This window comes from Saccopteryx bilineata, chromosome 3 (assembly GCF_036850765.1).
Source record: "Saccopteryx bilineata isolate mSacBil1 chromosome 3, mSacBil1_pri_phased_curated, whole genome shotgun sequence".
NCBI lineage: Eukaryota > Metazoa > Chordata > Mammalia > Chiroptera > Emballonuridae > Saccopteryx > Saccopteryx bilineata.
In genome coordinates this window covers 83,423,381-83,445,671 of record NC_089492.1, presented here as the reverse complement: position 1 = coordinate 83,445,671, position 22,291 = coordinate 83,423,381, and the positions used below count along the sequence as shown (strand labels likewise).

Below are 22,291 nucleotides of genomic sequence, written 5' to 3'. Positions count from 1 at the left end.
GGTGCCACCAGTCTAAGTTAGTGACAAGAGTTTGGCAAAGAGAAGTAAAACATAAAGCAAAGAATCACTAAGAGCGATGTGTTCAGAGACTGTATCATGTGATTCTTTTTCACTGTGTTTCTGGTGACAAGAAAGGTAAAGGATTAAACCAAATCTGTGTGTCCTAGAACTGGGTAGTACACTAGTCACCTGAGAGAGTCCTAGTGCTTATTAGCATTTTACAAGCTATGAAGGCCTGTTGTTGAACTCTTTGTTTCTCAGACTTCTGTGACCAGGAACTCCTCCCTGCTTGTTAGAACCTCTTAAATCTGTGGAACCCACTTTAAGCCAAAGTCTTAATGTTTCTGGGCTACCAAATACCTGGTGCTAGTATAAGGACGTTGTGATAACTACCCTGAGGTAACTTGGAAAGCAGAGGCCCTTCTCGCATTGGGCCAAAGCTGCCACTGTCCATCCAGGACCTGGAACAGTGACTGGTGCCACAGAAGGCCTTGGGCTTCTTCCCATGCTGGAAGAAACTGAAATGGAACTATTGGCAGGAGCAGTTTGAAGGAACTTAATATATAGTCCCAAATATAAATTTGACAAGAAATTAAATCCTGAACTTTTTTTCGCTAAGTATGACATCACTGCAGTCCTTGAAACCTCTGCATGCATTAGCCTGCTGAAGCCCTGAGCCTCCTCGGTGGTACTTACATATCAGTTGACAGATGAGCATTGTCAAAGGCAGAAATGTTCTCATTAGAGAGTGGGCGGTAGACATAGGTTTTTCCTCTCCTTTAGTTGTGGGGACACTGCCTCACAAGCATACACACTGTGCAGACATTAGTGGTTCACATAAGCATTATTGACCATTTCCTAGGCACATAATTTTCTTTGAGCATCTGTGTTTTATAATTACTTGGAGAATATTGAAGAATATTTGCCACTTTTCTGCAGACGTGATGAATAGGCTGTTTCTCAGCCTGTTAATGTCAGTATGATTACCTTAATCTACTGGAAGTTATAAATGTCAGTACATCCTGCTTGCCTCCCAGGAGCTAGCAAGGAATAGATAAGCCATTGACGGGGTAAATAATTCTTTAATTAAATTCTGCATAATTAACATTGAAACAGCTTATTATTTAACAATTGATAGGTAATCATAAAATATGTGGTGTTTTGTAGAACTTACAAAAGACATAAATTATACATTTTCCTTTAGCATGTGTATATCTGTATCACATAGAATTGGGGGGGGTCACATATAAAGTTTCACGTTTTATTTACTTGGAGTTTATCTGATACTCTTCTACCTGCTAATAGAAACTGGTTTAATCTTTGAGATCTTTAAACAATTTTAATGGTTAAATGGGTAAACTTCAGTTATCTGGATGATTTACTTATGTGGAAAACTTTCTTATTATGCAGGTAACTGGAGCTTATCAACTCTGATACTAGGCCAGATAATTGTAACTTAAAATGAGCTCTTTTTAGTTATTAAACACCTTGAGCAGAGTTCTAACTGCATCTAAATTATACTCAATCCTTATATATTGTAATAAGATAAAGCCGACATGTACCTTAAGAGTGAAAAATACTGTTTCTGGGATTCTGTCTTGTAATTAAGAAACAGAATCCAGTCACATTGCCCCCATGTTCATGATCAGTGGGTGTAATCAGGATTGTTTTTGAGTTAACAGTGTATTCAGTCAAGCTGTCCAGAACCAGCCCACGCCTGCACAGCCAGGAGTGTACAACAATATGAGCATCACCGTGTCCATGGCAGGTGGAAACACGAATGTTCAGAACATGAACCCAATGATGGGCCAGATGCAGATGAGCTCTTTGCAGATGCCAGGAATGAACACTTTGTGCCCTGAGCAGGTAAGTGACACAACTGGTACACTTGTTACACGCACACTCAAATCATACCACATCACGATTTATTATTCTAAGGGAAGTCAGGTGTGTTCACATTTACTCACCAAAAATAACCACGCTGCCTGACCAGGCTATGGCGCAGTGGATAGAGCGTCGGACTGGGAGGACCCAGGTTCAAAACCCCAAGATCGCTGGCTTGAGCGCAGGCTCATCTGGTTTTGCAAGGCTCACCAGCTTGAGCCCAAGGTCGCTGGCTTGAGCAAGGGATCACTTGGTCTGCTGTAGCCCCTCTGTCAAGGCACATATGAGAAAGCAATCAGTGAACAACTAAAGAGCTACAATGAAGAATTGATGTTTCTCATTTCTCTCCCTTCCTGTCTGTCCCTCTCTCTGTCTCTCTCTGTCTCTGTCACACACACACACACACACACACACAAACACACACACACAACCACATTTCTTTTCCGGCTATCCTTTGATAATTACTGTCCTTAAGATATAAAATAGAAATTTTGATAGACGTTATAAGATTTCAGTCTCATGAGATGTTAGTGTTTAGATTTATTTTAAAATGATACATATAATGCATTGGCTTGCAACTTCTCCCTTTATATTCTGAAAACATTTTCTTTATTTCTCCCTTTCTTCCTTTTTTTTTTTTTTTTACGCATATGAACTAATTATGATTAAGGACCATTTCCAGTACTGCCTGTCTGTTGCTTCTTTCTGTGCCTACTGCCATGCCCTACATTACTGTCCAAAAGAAGGTCCTGAGCAGATAACGAGTTAGGTGCAGTGTCACCACAGGGACCCCTAGTTTCTGAACAGAGTTATTACACATGGAGATGGGGCTCAGTCCTTGGCTGCCGCCTTCCTCATGGCTGCAAGGACATGGCTCAGTTCCTCTCTGTTCCTCTTGGAATGGGATGTGGGTCCCCACTCTTTTCTTGATGAATTTCAGGGCCCTCTTGTCCTTGGAGACCTTGAGCAGCTCCATGGCATGCCTCTCATAGGGGGCAAAGCTACACACTTCTCAGATCATGTCCCTCACAAACTTGGTGTGCTTTGTGACACACTCAGAGTGGCGACTGTGCCTCGGCTTACTCATGTTCTTGACCATCTGTGGCCTTTGTTGATGCCCACGGCCATGGGGCAGCGCAGAACCCTGGCTGCTGCTCAGTGACTACCGCGGTGGAGGGACTGAGACCTGTGTCTCCCTTTCAGTTTACTATTTATTTAGTATTTGCTCTGTACAAAGATAGTTCTATAGACGATAATAGCACTGAGCTAGGGAGACACAACATGAACAAAGGATTAGTTTAATAATAGGACAAAACAGCTGTGTAAGAGATGGACCCCCATGGGACCACACATATAATGTCAGATGAGTGTATACAATTAACTACTGAGGGTGTAAAGGAAAAAGGTTCCTACTAGGAAAGGCTTCCTGGAAAATTTGTCTAAGGAAAGAGAATTTTTAAGAACATTTACATCTGGTTATCACAGCATGATTTAGTAAGGAATAGAAGTTGAAGAGCCTAATGATGTTAAAGGGATGTTTATATTATATTTAGAGCAGAATTAATGTGGTAAACTTTTTAGGGGTATTGCAGGCCATCTAAATGTTTAGAGTTTATCCTGAAGTCTCCTGAAGATTTTTAAAGAGAGAATGACTAAATTCAAAGTGATATTTAAGAAGATCATTGGGATAACTCCCAGTAGTTACTATTCACATTATCAGCAACCACAATGTAGACTGGTGACTAGCCTCTGACCTTGTAGCCATAGTTTACCACAAATCTTAAAAACATGTAAACACTAATTACCTTTTATATGGAATTCCTTTCTGATATTTAATTTTTATCTTTTTGAGCTCTTACTAGTGTGCCAGATACTTTATTTTTTCATTTTTATTGAATTAATTGGGATGACACTGGTTAACAAAATTATATTATTTTTTTTAAATCCCTACTCTTCAGGTATTATATGTAAGCCTAAGGAGGTTAGCAAGGGAAAACCAACAACTTAGTGATCCATATCTTCTAGCAAAATAAAAGAACTGAATAGGATGATTTCTTGTCCTTTTTATCTTGTTCTTATTCAGTTATTAGAATTATTCACTATCTACAGTAGACTTAACAAAATAATAAAAATTATAATGAATTACATTAAAGAATATTACATTTAAAGCAGCGATTCTCAACCTGTGGGTCGCGACCCCGGTGGGGGTCGAACGACCAAAACACAGGGGTCGCCTTTCCAATGGCTTTAGGCGACCCCTGTGTTTTGGTCGTTCAACCCCCGCCGGGGTCGCGACCCACAGGTTGAGAACCGCTGATTTAAAGGATATTTCTTACATAGTGGGTTTTGCTTTTTTATATTCAATTTGACATTCTCTGCCTTTTCATTGGAGAGGTTAACCCATTTACATTTAATGATTTTTTTTTTTTTTCTCTCTGAAGTTGGAAACGGGGAGGCAGTCAGACAGACTCCCGCATGTGCCGGACCGGGATCCACCCGGCATGCCCCCGGGGGGGGGTGCTCTGTCCGTTCTGCCCATCTGGGGTGTTGCTCTGTTGCAACCAGAGCCATTCTAGCGCCTCAGGCAGAGGCCACAGAGCCATCCTCAGCGCCCGGGCCAACTTTGCTCCAGTGGAGCCTTGGCTGCAGGAAGGGAAGAGAGAGACAGAGAGGAAGGAGAGGGGGAGGGGTTGAGAAGCAGATGGGTGCTTCTCCTGTGTGCCCTGGCCAGGAATCGAACCCAGGACTCCTGCACGCCAGGCCAATGCTCTACCACTGAGCCAACTGGCCAGGGCCTAATGTGATTATTGATATGGTTAGATTTAAAAGTCTCTTTTTTTATTGTTGTTCCATTTCTTGCCTTTTTTTTTTTTTTTGGTCTAATTGAACATTTAAATTCATTTTACTTTATCTCATTTGTTGGCTATAATATACATATTTCTCCCCTCCTGGGCTTTTGTTGTCATACATATTATGTCTACATACCCCACAGAATATTGTTAGTACTTTTAACTTTAAACAGTCAACTATATGTTCTAAAAATTTAAATAAGAAGTCTTTTATATTTACCCATGTAGTTTTTTCCAATGTTCTTCATTCCTTTGTGTGGGTGTAAATTTCCATCCGGTATCCTTTTCCTTCTGCCTGAAGCACTTTCTTTAGGTCTCCAGGTGATGACTTCTTTTAGTGTTTATATGTGTGAATAAGTTTTTGTTTTATTTTATTTTATTTTATTTTTGCCTTTTAACTGAATTGTATTGGAGTGACACTGGTTAACATAATTTTACAGGTTTCAGGTGCCCAATTCTACAGCGCATCTCTGTACACTTTATTGTGTGTTCATCCCCCAAGTCAGGTCTCTGTCCATTACCGTTTCTTCCCCTATATCAGGGGTTGAGACCTTTTTTGGCTGATAGAGCCATGAACGCCACATATTTAAAAATGTAATTCCATGAGAGCCATACAATGACCCATGTATGTTACACATTATCCAAAAAAATTTGGTGTTGTCCCGGAGGACAGCTGTGATTGGCTCCAGCCACCCGCAACCATAAACATGAGCAGTAGGGAATGAATGGATTGTAATACATGAGAATGTTTTATATTTTTAACATTTTTTTTATTAAAGATTTGTCTGCGAGCCAGATGCAGCCATCAAAAGAGCCACATCTGGTTCACGAGCCATAGGTTCCTGACCCCTGCCCTATATCCTCCTCCACCCACCACCCCCACAATTAACTGCACTGTTGTCTGTGTCCATGAGGCTTATTATTATTTTTTTTGTCTTTTTTTGAGGGAGATGGAGGGACAGATCACCTTATCTCTGAAAATTCTTTTCCCTGAATTCTAGGTTGGCAGTTTTAGCTTTTTAGTACTTTAAAGATATTGATCCAGGCCCTGGCTGGTTGGCTCAGTGGTAGAGCGTCGGCCTGGCGTGCAGAAGTCCCGGGTTCGATTCCCAGCCAGGGCACACAGGAGAAGCACCCATCTGCTTCTCCACCCCTCCCCCTCTCCTTCCTCTCTGTCTCTCTCTTCCCCTCCCGCAGCGAGGCTCCATTGGAGCAAAGATGGCCCGGGCGCTGGGGATGGCTCCTTGGCCTCTGCCCCAGGCGCTAGAGTGGCTCTGGTCGCAACAGAGCGACGCCCGGAGGGGCAGAGCATCGCCCCTTGGTGGGCAGAGCGTCACCTCCTGATGGGCATGCCGGGTGGATCCCGGTCGGGCGCATGCGGGAGTCTGTCTGACTGTCTCTCCCTGTTTCCAGCTTCAGAAAAATAAATTAAAAAAAAAAAAAAGATGTTGGTCCACTGCAATATTTCTGATGTCTGCTGTCATTTAATCTTTGTTTCTGTGTATATGTTTTTGTATATTTGTTTGTTTGCTTGCTTTTAGCATGAGACAGATGACAGGAACGGAGAAAGATGAGAAGCATCAACTCATAATTATGGCACTTCTAGTTTTCTAGTTGTTCATTGATTGCTTCTCATATGTGTCTTGATCAGGGGACTCCAGCCGAGCCAGTGACCCCTTGCTCAAGCCAGCGACCTTGGGCTTCATGCTAGGGACCGTGGGATTATGGTGATGATCCCATGCTCAAGTTGGCGACCCTGCGCTCAAGCTGGATGAGCCCACACTCAAACCAGTGACCTCAGGGTTTCGAACCTGGGACCTCAGTGTCCCAGGTCATGCTCTATTCACTGCGCCTGCACCAGTCAGGTTGTACATGTTCATTTTTCCCCCCTCTCCGACTGCTTTTAACATTCACTTTTTCACCGATTTTAAGCAATTTGATTATGATATGTTTTAGTGTGATTTTATTCATGGTTCTTATGAATGGTTGAGCTTCAGGGAGCTTCTTGATTTATGGCTGTATAATCTTCATCAAATTTGGGAAAATACCAGCCATTATTTCTTCAAATATTTTGTTGTCACCAGCCCCACCCTCCTTCAGAGAGATTTCAGTTATACTTATAGTAGGCCACTTGCAGTTGTCCCACAGCTCACTGATTCAGTGGGTTTGGGGATTTGTTTTGGGGCTGCAAGGTCAACCATTTTTCTATGTGTGTTTCATTTTGGGTAGTTTCTATTGCTGTAGCTTCAGGTTCACTGATCTTTTCTAGTAACAAACTATAGAAATGATCCCTGAAAGTATAGTCTTAAGATCTTTTCTTTTGCAATGTCTGACCTGTTCATTTTATCCAATGCATTTTTCTTGTCTAGAAATTCAATTTGTACCTTTTTTATACCTCTCATATCTCTTAACATATTGAGTTTTTTCTCTCTCTTCTTGAACTATTATAACAATGGTCTTAATATTCTTACTTATCAGTTCTATCATCTGTATTATTTTGGGGTTGGTTTCAATTGATTGACTTTTCATTATGGGTCATATTTTTCTGCTACTTTGCAGACCTGATAATTTTTTATTGGAATCTAGACATATGAATTTTACCTTATTGATATTCATATAAATATTGTTGAGCATTTTGGGGGGAAGTGACTAAGTTACTTGAAAACAGTTTGAGGCTTGGCCAGTAGTGTCTTGAGGTTGCTGGTTCAAGCCCTGGTCAGGGCACATATGAGAAGCAATCAATGGCACAACTAAGTATGGAATGAGTTGATGCTTCTCTCTCTCTCTCTCTCTCTTCTCTCTTCCCCCCTCTCCCCCTTCCTCCCTTCCTCCCTCTCTCCCCACTCTCTTCCTCTCTCCCTCCCTACTCTCTCCCCTCTTACTTTCTCAGGGAAAAAAATTGATCCTTTCAGTACTTGCTTTTTTCTTTAGTGGAACCAGAGCCAATGTAGTACATATAGGGAAACTGTACCCTACTATGGAAACAAAATCTTTCTAGCACACTACTTGTTACTGCATGAATTATGATGAGATCAAGACCTAGTCCCAGCTCTGTGTGATCTTTGGAAATTATTCCCTGTAAATCTATTCAGGTGAATCATTTCTCTGCTTTGAGTAGTTCACTGACATCGTTAGCTGATCAGTACTGAGCTGTAGACTCAAGGGGGTCTCCAGATCTTCAAAACTTTCTTTCTGTGTAGCTCTCTCTCTCATCTGGTATTCTGCCCTGTGAAGTCCAGCTGCCTTGGCTGTCTCAGGCTTCCAGTTGCATCTTCACAACTCAGGAAGCGTGCCAGGCACTGCCTGGGTTCCCTGTCTCCATGCTACCGCCTGGGAATTGTCTCTAGGCAGTAGGCTGGAGTAAGCATAGGATGCACCTCAATTGTTTCTCAACTCTTAGGGATAGCTTTCTTTTATTGCCTTTGTCCAACATCTTAAGTACCTTCATTTCATACATTTTGTCCAATTTTTTAATTGATTCACGCAGAGGATAAATCTGATCCCTATTACTAAATCTTGATTGGTAGTGGAAGTCTTTTGGTAATTAACTGTTGTGTGTGTGAATTAACTTTTTACTGAAGTATCATGTATAATATACATTGGACCTGTGGTGGCACAGTGGATAGAGCATTGATCTGGAATGCTGAGGTCACCAGTTCGAAACACTGGGCTTGCCTGGTCAAGGCACACATGACAAGCAACCAGGAGTTGATGTTTCCCACTCCTCCCCCCCGGCCTTTCTCTTTCTCTCTCTCTCCCTACCCCCTCTCTAAAATGAATAAATAAAATCCTTTTTTTATTTTTCTGAAGCTGGAAACGGGGAGAGACAGTCAGACAGACTCCCTCATGCGCCCGACTGGGATCCACCCGGCACGCCCACCAGGGGGCGATGCTCTGCCCCTCCGGGACGTCGCTCTGTCGCGACCAGAGCCACTCCAGCGCCTGGTGCAGAGGCCAAGGAGCCATCCCCAGCGCCCGGGCCATCTTTGCTCCAATGGAGCCTCGCTGCGGGAGGGGGAGAGAGAGACAGAGAGGAAGGAGAGGAGGAGGGGTGGAGAAGCAGATGGGCGCTTCTCCTGTGTGCCCTGGCTGAGAATCGAACCTGGGACTTCTGCACGCCAGGCCGACGCTCTACCACTGAGCCAACTGGCCAGGGCCAAAATCCTTTTTTTAAAAAAAACAAATATTATATAACTATATAGGCAAAAAATATACAACAGAACCACCCCTATGGAGGGAACCGCTGTCCTGTCTTCTACAACATAGTCAGTTACTGAGCATTTTATTTCTATCCTTCTATTACTTTTCTGTCAGTGAGATTGTTTTCATTCAAGAATTTGCTCTTCAGCTTAAACAACCAGCTTATAACTTGGTCTTATATTTATCTTGAATAGATAAATGATTCAGCACTGAGACACACAGGCCTTTACTGCAACCAGCTTTCATCTACTGACCTTCTCAAAACAGAAGCAGATGGAACCCAGGTCAGTAAGAGAATTCTAAGCCCGGAGCTGTCTATTGTCCCCTGTAGACACAGAAAATTGTGCAGCATCGTAGTTAAGAGCCTGCCCTTGGAGTTGGACCTGGGTGTGAGTCCTGGCCATTCTCTTCTTAGCTCTGTCATCTTGGGCATTTAGGGAGCTCCCCTGGGCTGCTATAGAACCAACAGAACTAACTAGATACTTGCTGTATAGGATTGTTGAGAGGGTTAAGTGGAGTAAGCTTTCAGAAGGTTTAATTCAATATGGCCACTAATAATTATTTTGTAAACACAGTGCTCAAATTCATATGTAATCAAAGTACCTCAAAAGATCTCAGTAAATTCAGGTAAAAGTCTGCTGGGTACTCTGCCCACTTGTAGAAGTTTGTTTTAAAACAATATAAAAAGCATGGGTGGCCACTTTTCTATGTTAATCTAACTTTAGGAATATTGCAGGTTTTAATTCACTTCAGTAATTTTGGTTTCATCTTTAGTTTCTTAGTAAATATAAATATTTTAAAATTTGTTTTTAAATGCCAGCATTATGCTAATGTGCCAATACAAAGAAAGATGAGACACACTTGCCCTTTAGGTAAGCTGTGCAAAGAGGTGAGGAGGTGAAGTTAGGTTTGTGAAATGGTTCTGGTTTGCCAGGCACATTCAGGCCCACCTGTCTCCTGTAAGCCTCACTGTGACCCTATGAAGGAGGTGGTATTCCTTTTGTTCACAGCTAAAGAAACAGAATCCGAGGGGATTTAACTGGATGCACAATTCACAAAGCTAGAAAGTGGCAGAACCAAGGTTCGAACCCAGGTCCTTCTAACGCTGAAGTTCAGGCTCTTTCTGCTATACCGCTTAGGGCCTATTGAAAGATAAAACACATAGCTATGTACATATATTGTCACTTAATCAAACAAGGGAAACTCAAGTTTTGTTACAAGTAACAAGAGCCATAAGTGTTTTTTTTTTTAAAGGAGAAATGGTTAGAAGAGCATTTCAGGAGACGGGACTGAACTAGGCCTTGAAGGGTAGTTAGCAAGGCCACGTGAAGGAGAAGGGTATTTGGGTTGGCTGCTGGAGCTGGTAGGGGTGGACTTGCAAGTCTAGGGGATTGGAAATGGGGGGACCACACAGGGCAACAGTAGTATCTTAGCAGAGGCCTGGAAACCAGATTCACTGAAGGAGGAAAAGGGTGTGTAATAAGAATGCACAGGAATTAAACTTGGTAGATTAGAGCAAACATCCTGGGGCCTCGAATGCTAAACTTAGGGGTTTGGATGCACTCTTGCAGATGAAGCATCATCCCTGAGAGGGAACAAAGATCAAAGTGCCAGTTAAGGCTGCATCTTAGTGGGGACGAATGGAGGAGGAAGGGAAAGGGAGAGAATGGGCAGCCAGCCCAGTAGGAGAAAGGCCAGTGAGGAGGCTGTGTCCATAGTTGAAGCATTAGGGAATAGGGTCAGGATTCTGTGAGGCTGAAAAGAGGGGATTTTTTTTTTAATTTGGAAGATGAAGTCTTCGTTCATTAGAAGTTTTTGAAAGTCTCACACCTACAGAGACATATGCTGGGGAGCTCAACAGATTAGTTAAAACAGCAAGTTTTAAAGTTCCTGAGCCCTGGGACAGTATTAAATATGTACTTTTTAGGGCTTGGTTTAATCTTTTCCTTTTTTTTTTTTCTTCAAAATTTTAATAAAGACTATCTTTTAAAAAGGCATTCTTTTTTAAAGAAGCAGAATTTTCTTTTTAGTTTGTTTTTTCATGACTTTATCAAGAATGTTTTTAAGTGAGGACAGAAATACATTATGCTTTGCTCCCATATTTCATAAGTTGAAACATACTGTTTTAACCAGTCAGTGCCTAAAAGCACTATAGTTTGTGCTCATTGTAAGTTTCAGTAGCAGAATCTACTTCATGCTATAGCTCATCATGAAATCTCTCTTGGCTCCAATGTTTTTGTTTTTGCCAAACAAGTTGTGGAGTGAGAACTATAAGGACAGATGTACAGAAAAGGAGAAGGAACAGAACAGGAGAAGAGGACAAGGATAGCGCTGGGGGCCGGCTGTCTTTGGAGAGCTGGGATGAGGAGGAGGCAAGACAGAAGAGAGAACCGGAAAAGAGCACGGAGTAGAGAAGCAGGAAGAGGGCTGGTAGGGAGATGGCTGGTGTGGGGAGAGGAGGCAAGGGAGCTCTGGACTAACAGGTAAGAATGAGGAATTATGAAGAGCGAGGGTGGGGGTGAACGCAGCAGCAGCTGGAGAATAGAGCCATAGAGTTGGTATAGCTTAGATACACAAGAAAGAGCCCCAAAGAAAACAACAAATGGGCACATGTGAGGCAAAATTTTGGAAACTGGGGAAAGAGGAGGATGAAAAAAGGGAGGCAAAGGAGAGAAATGTGCTAATCTAAGTAGAGATTTAATTCATCGCACACTAAAAAGCTCAGGGATGTCTGCTTTTAGCTGAGAGAGTAGACATGAGCAGTCCCTGGATCAAGAGGACCTGGGTTAGACCCATACAGCAATTGGATCATGGGGTCATTTGACCTTTGAACAGTGAAGGTTGATGCAAAACAACTTTTATTTGATTAAGATAAAAGATTGTTCAGAAAAGCTGAATGTAATTGGCATGAATTAGTGATGAATGGCCCCCAAAAATGCATCACTGATCTAAAATACTTCAGGGACCTATTAAACACAAAGCACAAGTTTGCCAAAAGCTTGAGACATTTAAATATACTTGGATGAGACTAAGGAGGCTTCTCCATTCTTGTTCTGGAACATTCACAAGTGTGATATTGGCCTTCATCAGTTTTAATAAGACTGATTGGTAAAGACTAACTTCTGGTTTTGTTTTCCCAGAAGAAAATGCTAGAACTATGCAACTCTAGACGTTTTCAAATAATATAAAGGGAAAATTCACACTGTTTCAGCTAGAGGTTTGCTGTTATTTTTTAACTCGTGGTTAAACAGATTGTCTATCAGGAAAAAGAAGTTAAATATAAAATTGTTCTGCTTATATTTTGCTATAATTCTAAAGGCAATATATCAAGAAGCTACGTAATAGTATGTTTAGATACTACACAAACCTTCTGGACATTAACTTTAGTAATGCTGATGTCCTGTTACTGAGTTGTGGTGGTTTTATTTTGCTAATACTAAATTAAAGCCCTTAATTTTCTAACCTTATAAAGATTTCTTTTATCCTAAAGTCATCCATAGAATGCTTTTAAACCAGTTTTCCAAATAATGTGGTGTTTTTTTTTAAACCCACCACTGGATACCCAGACTCTGAAACTGGGCTTTTCCCAATCTAGGCAATATTGGCAACAATGCTCACTTTTGGTATTGATGGCAACCCTGTAGGAGGCTTGACCATTCCGATTTTTATTTTATTCTTAAAGTGTGAACTTTCCAGAACCCTGAGCAAAATGAGTGCAGCGATTTTCTTTTTGTAGGACAAGAAGACAGAAGAGTTCTTCTCTGTGGTGACTACAGACTAGAGGAATGCTCTAGTGAGTTTCCACTTCAAGTAGTACCCACTCATAAGCCGGGGGGGCAGACCCTTCTGTCTAAACACATCTTTTATTTGTGTTCCAGCAGGTGCAACAGGTTCAGGTGTTTGCTGACGTCCAGTGTACAGTGAATCTGGTAGGAGGGGACCCTTACCTGAACCAGCCTGGTCCACTGGGAACTCAAAAACCCACGGCAGGACCACAGACTCCCCAGGCCCAGCAGAAGAGCCTCCTTCAGCAGCTACTGACTGAATAACCACTTTTAAAGGAATGTGAAATTTAAATAATAGACATACAGAGATATACAAATATATATTTTTCTGAGATTTTTGATATCTCAATCTGCAGCCATTCTTCAGGTCGTTGCATTTGGAGCAAAAAAAAAAAAGGAGTTCACTTTTGTTGGGAGATTGAGAGATGTTTTTGTTTCTTTGTAAAGGCCTTGGATATTGAAAAATAACAAGGCAGAACAGTTGGACAATCTATTTCTTGAGCCAAATTTAATTATTCTTATTTTTATAATCAGTCATTGGCTTCTTATCTGGATGAAGGCCTTTGGAGGAGAACCAAAACAAGTCCCAAGGGGAAGATGAAGCTCCGCCTCCGCCAGCTCAGCTCCGCCTCCGCCAGCTCAGCTCCGACTGCCGACTGCCCCGGGCAGTGCCTGTGCTGTGCCCATGCCCAGCCCGTGCCCAGCCACCAAAGGCTGTCACGTGTCTCTGAATCAACAGCCCTTCCTGACCCCAGGCAGCTTGTGTGTACAATCAGCTTCTTCTAGCAACTCTGTATCTGTTGGCTACAAGAGAATATTTTGCCTCCACATACATATCCCTTCTCCTTTTTTTAAAGATGGATTTAAACCAACATGCCTCCAGGAATGGGGACGAAATCAGTGTATTCACAGGGGAATCCAAAAAATACAGTTTGGGGAAAATGCAATAATTTTTGATGAGATGGGTGAAGGACAAGCAGCGAGTTCTGTCAATTATTGTAGATACAGTTTTCTGATTCAATCTGGAAAGGCAGCCTGTTCTTTCTGCTTTTTATTAACAGCTGAGGTAGCTGAAGTTATTTAAAATAAAATAAAATTTATGATCCAAGTAGCTTATTTTTCCCTTTAAATCTCACTGTAAATGTATTTGATTTCTTGTAGAAATTCATTTCCTTCTGTTTAATTTTATGATTTTATTATCATACTCTTGATTTTTCTATATTTGCGTGTGAAATATAACATTGATTGAATTGCAGTTACATTTGGCTAGTAATATTTCATTATTTTAATAACTGTGACACCATGTATGGATTTACTTTGGGGTTCAAGTCAAAACACCAGCTGCCAGGAAGCGCCACTCAGATGGGCTGGAGCCGCCCGGGAGCGCCGGGCTCCCCACGGGAGAGCAGCACGGGAGCCGCCGCCAGATGTGCACAGGCTACTTGTACAGAAAAAAGTTAGTACTCAAAGAATAACTTCCTACATTTTTTAGATTGACTTTGGGAATTTGAATTTTCATCAGTGCAAATATAAATTTATTCTGCTCTGAGGCTAATAGGTAGCATATTTTCCCTTTGTCTCTTGTCACTCTGTCACATCTTGTCTCATCCTGGCCTGAGTCAAGGACCTAGTGAACTGACCTAGTTCTATACGTTCTACTGCAAGGCCAGGAAAGCTTGAGAAAGGTATTGTGGAAGAAGCAAACGCACACCCCCCATCGCTCGCCTTTTCCTGCACTCCTGGGCCTGTGAATGATGACAACACCCGACACTTGCACCAGCGACCTCTGCTTCCACGGCAGAGAAAAGGCCATAAGAACTCACAATGGAAAAGGAGCTTGGACTCAGACATCAAGGAAGAAGCCATTTTCCCAGATCCTCCTTTCTGCATCTCACCACCCCTAGTTACAGATAACTCCATTGAACAGCATCTATTCAGAAAGTATAGCACCGAATCGAAAGATTGGTGGAAGGGCTCATGTGGGTAGCACTATGAAAGAGAAATAGGACACTCACTTACAAACATTATCTCTTTTAGTTTTTCAGAAAATGCATCCCTGATTTCATTCATTCCCAGCTTGAAAGCCCAGCCATATTATTCTAGTCCCTACCAGACTGCTCTAGAATGTCATTTCTGTTCTGTTTGTGATATTTAGACGTGCAGACTTCAGGAAGTTCACCTTTAACTTCAGCATTCCAGATGAAGTTTCCTGACTCAGTACTTTTGCATAAGGAACTAGAAAAAAAAGTGGTAAGGAAAATTGGAGATGCTAACATCCTCCCCCATCCCAACTGCACCTTAAAGAATGCATGTCACCTTCAAGGTTTTATAATTGCACTGTTTGTTTTATGTATGTACAGATTAAAATTATTGCTACATTTGAGGAAAATAAAATTGCTTGCTTCTATGTAATTCCTGTCATTCCACAGGAAATGCACTTTTCCAGCTACTGAATAGAATTTGTTTAACAACCTCATGGGTTGCCTCTTCATTTACAGGAAAGAAATGAAAACCTACATCCTTCAGGAATTGCAAAAGCCCAAAATGACTAACGGGTAATTAAAAGATAATAAAAGAGGCCCTGGCCGGTTGGCTCAGCGGTAGAGCGTCGGCCTAGCGTGCGGAGGACCCGGGTTCGATTCCCGGCCAGGGCACCCAGGAGAAGCGCCCATTTGCTTCTCCACCCCTCCGCCGCGCTTTCCCTCTCTGTCTCTCTCTTCCCCTCCCGCAGCCAAGGCTCATTGGAGCAAAGATGGCCCGGGCGCTGGGGATGGCTCTGTGGCCTCTGCCCCAGGCGCTAGAGTGGCTCTGGTCGCAACATGGCGACCAGATTGCAGAGCATCGCCCCCTGGTGGGCAGAGCATCGCCCCTGGTGGGCGTGCCGGGTGGATCCCGGTCGGGCGCATGCGGGAGTCTGTCTGACTGTCTCTCCCTGTTTCCAGCTTCAGAAAAATGAAAAAAAAAAAAAAAAAGATAATAAAAGAAAAGGTCCCTGAAGCCAAAGATCCTGGAAGTCATCCTAATACCAACCAGCTCAGCTCAGTGAAATTTGAGAAGGTCAGAGTGAAGTCATGATAGATAGTGAGCCTTGAGGAAATTCGGACTTTGACTATTGTCTTATGATGAAACACACTAGTCCAGCCTGTTATCCAGGAAATCTGGTCCAGGCAGCACTGCAGAATCACAAGATATTGTATCTCTAGCAATTGCTGATTTTTATGTACTGATGGTTATTATGCAGATGCTGAATCTTTTTTTTCTTTTTTTTTTTGTATTTTTCTGAAGTTGGAAACAGGGAGGCAGTCAGACAGACTCCCGCATGAGCCTGACCAGGATCCACCCGGCACGCCCACCAGGGGGCAATGCTCTGTTGCAACCAGAGCCATTCTAGTGCCTGAGGCAGAGGCCACAGAGCCATCCTCAGCGCCCAGGCCAACTTTGCTCCCATGGAGCCTTGGTTGCAGGAGGGGAAGAGAGAGAGAGAGAGAGAGGAGGGGTGGAGAAGCAGATGGGCGCTTCTCCTGTGTGCCCTGGCCGGGAATCGAACCCAGGACTCCTGCACGCCAGGCCAACACTCTACCACTGAGCCAACCAGCCAGGGCCCAGATGCTGAATCTTAATTGAGGTGGCTCCTTCAGTCTGACAGTGCATTTTATATTCAGCCTTGTTTCTTACTTGTGTGTTTTTAAGATAGCTTAAATCCAATAATACTTGGCCAAGTAGAGCCTGGGTAAGGAGCGTAAGCGAGAGTAATACTTAGTAGAGGGCAGGGGAGAGGGTGGTGTATCCCACACATGTTTCTACACATAAATATGCACGTATTTGATAGCTGTTGTCTGAAGTCGAATTTTGGGGGAATATGACCTTTTTTCCCAAAGTTTGGATACTTCTCTTAGATGCTGATTCTCTTAAATGAGGCTAAACATTGATTTAAATTTATCCTAAGGTAGTTGTGATAAGGCTGTTAGAAAAACAAATAGAGCCTGACCAGGCAGTGGCAGTGTTGATAGAGCTTCGGACTAGGATGTGGAGGACCCAGGTTCAAAACCCCAAGGTCGCTGGCTTGAACGCTGGGTTGCTGGCTTGAGTGTGGGATCATAGACATGACCCCATGGCCATTGGCTTGAGCCCAAAGGTCGCTGAGCCCCAACGAAGAATTGATGCTTCTCATCTCCCTTCCTGTTTGTCCCTGTCCGTCCCTCTCTTTGTGTGTGTGTGTGTCTCTCTGTCACACACAAAAAAAGAAAAACAAATAGAGGCCTTGGCCAGGTACTCAGGTGATTAGCGTGCCGTTCTAACACACCAAGGTTGTGGGTTTGATCCCTGGTTAGGGCACATACAAAAACCAACCAATGAATGCATAAATAAGTGGAACAATAAATCGATGTTTTTCCCTTCCTCTCAAATCAATCTGTGTGTGTGTGTGTGTGTGTGTGTGTAGAAAGAATTGAGGAAAAAGAGGTTGATATACAGAATCTTCATCCACTTTATAGATTTGCCTAAGATAGGCTCTGTACCTATAAACTGTATTCTGGGTCATGACAAAGAAAAAGAAAGGACAACTGTCTGTTTACACAGTACGCTGTGCTGATTCCTTGTTAACTAACTGATCTTTCCAGGAGAGCAGCTCCACTTGAGTAAAGAGAATAATTCAGAGCAACCTTGACCCTTGGCCAGTCCTGTATCTCAGAAAAAGATCTTGATGAGTTAAGTCCATTAATCCTTTTGATTGGAGAAAACTGCCAAAAGAATTATTCTCCTGTCAGAACCTTTCCTGCCAGCGCCAAATTAGTTTTATTTTTTATTTTTATTGCCACAGGAGCTCTTAACAAAATTGAAGAAACACAAAGCTCTGGCCTCATTGATTCATTTAGTACATTTTATTATTTTTATCCAACGTAGTAGAGATATGGAAGGATCCTTTCATAGGATCCTTCCCTCCCAGACATGGACCCTTCCCTCCCAGAGCTTATATTCACATGGGGGACTACACCTACCACTCCCCTACCCCTACACTTACCCCTGCCCCTACCACTCCCCCTACTCCACCTACCCCTACCACTTCCCCTACCACTCAATCTGCTACTCCTCCCCCTACATCTACCCACACCCCCACCCCTACCCCTGACACTTCCCTTACCACTCCTATCCCTACCATTTTTGCTACCCTTATCACTCCCCCTACACCTACCACTTCTACTACCCCTACCCCAGGGTTAGGTGTAGAATTAGGTGTAGGGATAGGGGGAGTGGTAGGGGTAGGGGCAAGGGGAGATATAGGGGTAGGAGTAGGGTTACTTGTAGGGTTAGGTATAGGGGTAGGGGGAATGATATAGGTAGGGGTAGAAAGTGTGGTAGGAATAGGGAGTAGTGAAGGTAGTGGTATTTGGAGAGGTAGGAAAAGGGGTAGGGGTAGCAGTAGGGAGAAGGATTAAAAGAGTGGTAGGAGTAGGGGGGATGCTAAGGGTAGTGGTTTTGGGGAGGGGTAGGGGTAATTTTAGTGGTATGGGTAGGGGGAGTGGTAGAGGTAGGGATAAGGGGAGGGGAGGGAGAGTGGTAGTGTTATGGTGAGTGGCAGGGGTAGGGGAAGTGTTAGGGATAGGGTTAGGAGAGCGGTAAAGGGAGTGGTAGCAGTAAACAAAGGGAGTGGTGGGGTAGGAATAGGGTGTCTACGGGTAGGGGTAGGGAGAGTGGTCAGGTTTGGTGCAAAGGTAAGGGGAGCAATGGGGTAGTGTTCGGTGTAGGGGGAGGATTAGGGGTAGGGGTAGTGTTAGGGATAGGAGTTGGGGTAGGTTTAGTTGTAGGGGTAGGTGGAGTGGTAGTGGTAGGAGTAGTGGGAGAGGTAAGGGTAGGGGTAATATTAGGTGTAGGGGTAGGTGTAAGAAGACTAGGGAAGTGGTGGTGGTAGGGTTAGATATACAGTTAGGTGGAGTGGTAGGGGCAGGGGAATGGTAGGTGTATGGAGAGAGGCAGGCATAGGGGTAGTGGTAGGATTTGGAAGTGTGTTAGGGGTAAAGGTATGGGGAGTGGTAGGCATGAGAGGAATGGTAGGATTAGAAATATCTGCAGGTGTAGGGGAGTGGTAGGGTAGGGGTAGGTTGAGAGGTAGTGGTAGGGGTAGGGAGATAGGTGTAGGGGGAGTTGTAGGGATAGGTGTACAGGGAGTGGTAGGGTTAGGGAGAGTGGTATGGGTAGGCGTAGGGGGAGTAGTTGGGTTAGGGCGTGTGGTAGTGATAGGGGTAGATGGAATGGTGGCACCGGGGAATGATAGGCCTAGGGGTAGGGAGAGTGGCTGGGGTAGAGGTACGGGTAGTTGTAGCGGTAGGTTAGGGGGATTTGTAGGTTATGGGGAATTGGAGGGGTAGAGGTAGTGGGACAGGTAGGGTTAGGGGTAGTGTTAGGTGGAGTGGTAGGTGGATATGAGTAGGGATAGTTTGAGGAGTTGGGAGGTAAGGGTAGTAATGGAGTGGTAGGGGTAGAAGTTGTAGGGGTAGGGTTAGGAGTAGGGTTAATGTTAAGGGTAGAGGTAGGGTTATTGGTAAGGTTAGGATAAGGGTTAGGGGTAGGCTTAGCAGTAGGGGTAGTTGTGGGTAAGGGGTAGGGGTAGAGTTTGTTGTATGAGTCAGAACTAGGAGTTGGGGTAGGGTTAGGGGTAGGTTTAGGGGTAGGGGTAGGATTACATTTAAGTGTACAGGTAGGGGAAGATGTAGGGGTAGAACAAAGAATAGGGGTAGGTTTAGAGGTAGGGGTAGTGTTAGGGGTAGGATTAGCATTAGGGGTAGCATTATGAGTAGGGGTAGGAGTAGGATTTGGTTTAGGACAGGGGTTGGGAACCTATGGCTCATGAGCCAGATGTGGCTCTTTTGATGGCTGCATCTGGCTTGCAGACAAATCTTTAATAAAAAAAGTAATAACGTTAAAAATATAAAACATTCTCATGTATTACAATCCATTCATTTCCTACCGCTCATATTCATGGTTACGGATGGCTGGAGCCAATCACATCTGTCCTCTGGGACAACACCAAATTTTTATTGGATAATGTGTAATGTACATGGGTCGTTATATGGCTCTCACGGAATTACATTTTAAGATATATGGCGTTCATGGCTCTCATCCAAAAAGGTTCCCCACCCCTGATTTAGGGTTAGTGTTAGGGATAGGGTTTTGGGTAAAGGTAGAGATAGATGTAGGGGTTGGTTTAAGGGTAGGGTTAGGGGTAGTGGTAGGATTAGGTGTAAGAGTAATGGTAAGGGTAGGTGTAGGTGTAGAGGTAAGGGTAGTTTTAGGGTTAGGTCTTGGGTTACCGGTAAGGTTAGTGGTAGGGCTAGGGAGATAGGTAAAGGTAGATGTGGGATTACGGGTAGGGGTAGGGATAGAGTTAGGGTTAGATATTGGGGTAGAATTAGGGGTAGGGTAGGGTTAAGGTTAGTGTTAGGAGTAGGGTACATGTAGGGGTAAGTTTAGAGGTGGGGTAGTGGTAGTGTCAGTGTAGGATAAGAATTATGGTTATGGTTAAGGGGAGGGGCAGGGGTAAGGGTAGTGGTAGTGATAGGGTTGGGGTAGTGGTAGAATTCGGGTTAGGGGTAAGGTTAGGGTTAGGGTTAGCATTTGGGATAGGAGTAGTTGTAGGGGTAGGGGTAGGGGTGGGTTCACGTTAGGCTTGGGTATGGTTAGGGTTATGGGTAGGGGTAGGTGTATGGATGGAGTAGGTTTAGAGTTAGGGGTAGGGGTAAGGATAGGGTAGGGGTAGGTTTGGAAGTAGTGGTAGGGTAAAGGTAATGTTTGGTCAGGGATATTGTAGAGGTAGGGTTAGGTTTAGCGGTAGGGGTATTTGTAGAGGTAGTTGTAGCTGTAGGGTAGGAATAATGGTCGGTTAGTTGTAGAGGTAGGGTTAGGATTAGGGTTAGGGGTACAGGTAGGTTTAGGATTAGGAGTATGATTAGGGGTAGGGGTAGGGGTAGTAGTAGGGTTATGTGTTGCGGTAGAATTAGTGGTAGGGTTAGGGTTTGGGTAAGTGGTAGGGGTAGGGGTAAGGGTAGGGGTTGGTGTAGGGTTAGGTTTAGGTGTAGGAATAGGTTTAGGGTAAGGGTATGGGTAGTTTTGAGGGCAAGGGTAGGGTTAAAAGTAGGTTTAGTTTTAGAAAGTGGTAGGGATTAGGATAGGGGTAAGGGTACTGGTAGGGGTTGGGACAGGGTTAGTGTTAGGAGTAGGTGTAGGGTTAGGGTTAGGGTTAGGGTTAGGGGTAGTATTAGAATTATTGGTAGGGGTTGGGACAGGGTTAGTGTTAGGAGTAGGTGTAGGGTCAGGGTTAGGGGTAGTATTAGAATTATTGGTATGGGTAAAGGTAGATGTAGGCTTTAGGGTAGGATTAGGGGTAAGGGTAGGGTCAGTGTTAGGGTTATCAGTAGGGATAAAGGTAGGTTTAGAGGTAGGTTTATGGGTAGGGTTAGGTTTAGGGTTAGGGTTAGTGGTAGGATTAGGGGTACAAGTGGGTAGAATTTTGGCTAGGGGTAAGGGTAGGTTTAGACTCAGGGATAGTGTTAGGATAGGGGCAGAGGTAGGGGTAGGGTTAAGGGTAGAGTTAGGGGTAGGATGAAGGATTAAGGTAGAAGTAGGTTTAGGGGTAGATGTAGGGTGAGGGATAGCATTAGGGTTAAGGGAAGGGTTAGTGTTAGGTTTAGAAGTAGGGGAGGGGTAAGGGTAGAATTAGGGGTAGGGAGATGTCTAGGCATAGGGGTAGGTGTTGGAGTAGGGTTAGGTTTAGGGGTAGGGGTAAGGGTAGGAATAGGGATAGGATTAGAAGTAGGGGTAGGGGTAGGGGTTAGGGTAGGGTTTGGTTATGGTTATACTTAAGGGTAGGGTTAGGGATAGGTTTAGAGGTATGGGTAGAAGTTGTAGGGGTAGAGTTAGAAGTAGGGGTATGGTTAGGGTTAGAGGTAGGGTTACTGGTACAGGTAGTGATAGGGTTAGGGTTAGGGTTATGTGTATTGTTAGGGGTATGGTTTGTGCAAGGTTTAGGTGTAGGAGTAGGGTTAGGGGTAGGATTAGGGGTAGGATTTGTTTTAGGGGTAGGAGTAGGTTTGGGGATAGTGGCCTGACTTGTGGTGGCATAATGGGATAAAGCGTCGACCTGGAACACTGAGGTCACCGGTTCGAAACCTTGGGCTTGCCTGGTCAAGGCACATATGGGAGTTGATGCTTCCTGCTCCTCCCCTTTCTCTCTCTCTCTCTCTCTCTCTCTCTCTCTCACTCCTCTCTCTCTAAAAAATCAACAAATAAAATATTTTTAAAAATTTCCGTAAAGTTAGCAGTCAATACAATGTGGTATTAATATAGACACGCAGATCACTGCAACAGAATGATTGACTTTGTGGTCAATTGATTTAAAATAGTTAAATCGATAACTATCCGGAATAAAAAGGAACGAACTATTGATAACTGCTACAGAAAGGTTGAACCTCAAAAGTTGTATGCTAAGTGAAAGAAGCCCAGCACAAAATACCTCATATGATTACATTTAAATGTAATTTTCAAAAAGGGCTGCTCTGTTAAGATGAAAAGCAGAGCAGC

The 22,291-nt window shown here is 43.6% G+C and overlaps 1 protein-coding gene and 2 pseudogenes across 8 annotated transcripts in view; 1 reads left to right on the top strand and 2 right to left on the bottom strand.

The window, feature by feature from the left end:
* The window catches only part of NCOA1 (nuclear receptor coactivator 1), a 199,887-nt gene extending 185,422 nt beyond the window's left edge, over positions 1 to 14,465 (top strand). For 5 of the 8 annotated variants that reach the window (XM_066266533.1, XM_066266534.1, XM_066266532.1 and 2 more), the window contains 3 exons: positions 1,683 to 1,866; positions 9,128 to 9,217; positions 12,812 to 14,465. In XM_066266533.1, the coding sequence (XP_066122630.1) occupies positions 1,683 to 1,866; positions 9,128 to 9,217; positions 12,812 to 12,982 (445 nt within the window). In that variant the 3' untranslated portion in view covers positions 12,983 to 14,465. Of the gene's footprint in view, positions 1 to 1,682; positions 1,867 to 9,127; positions 9,218 to 12,669; positions 12,727 to 12,811 lie in introns of all 8 variants that reach the window. The other 3 variants (XM_066266540.1, XM_066266539.1, XM_066266538.1) reach the window with 3 other exon arrangements.
* On the bottom strand, positions 2,716 to 3,021 carry LOC136328572 (large ribosomal subunit protein eL36 pseudogene; annotated as a pseudogene).
* Positions 6,968 to 7,040, bottom strand: LOC136332570 (small nucleolar RNA U3; annotated as a pseudogene).
* Positions 14,466 to 22,291: the final 7,826 nt, after the last annotated feature.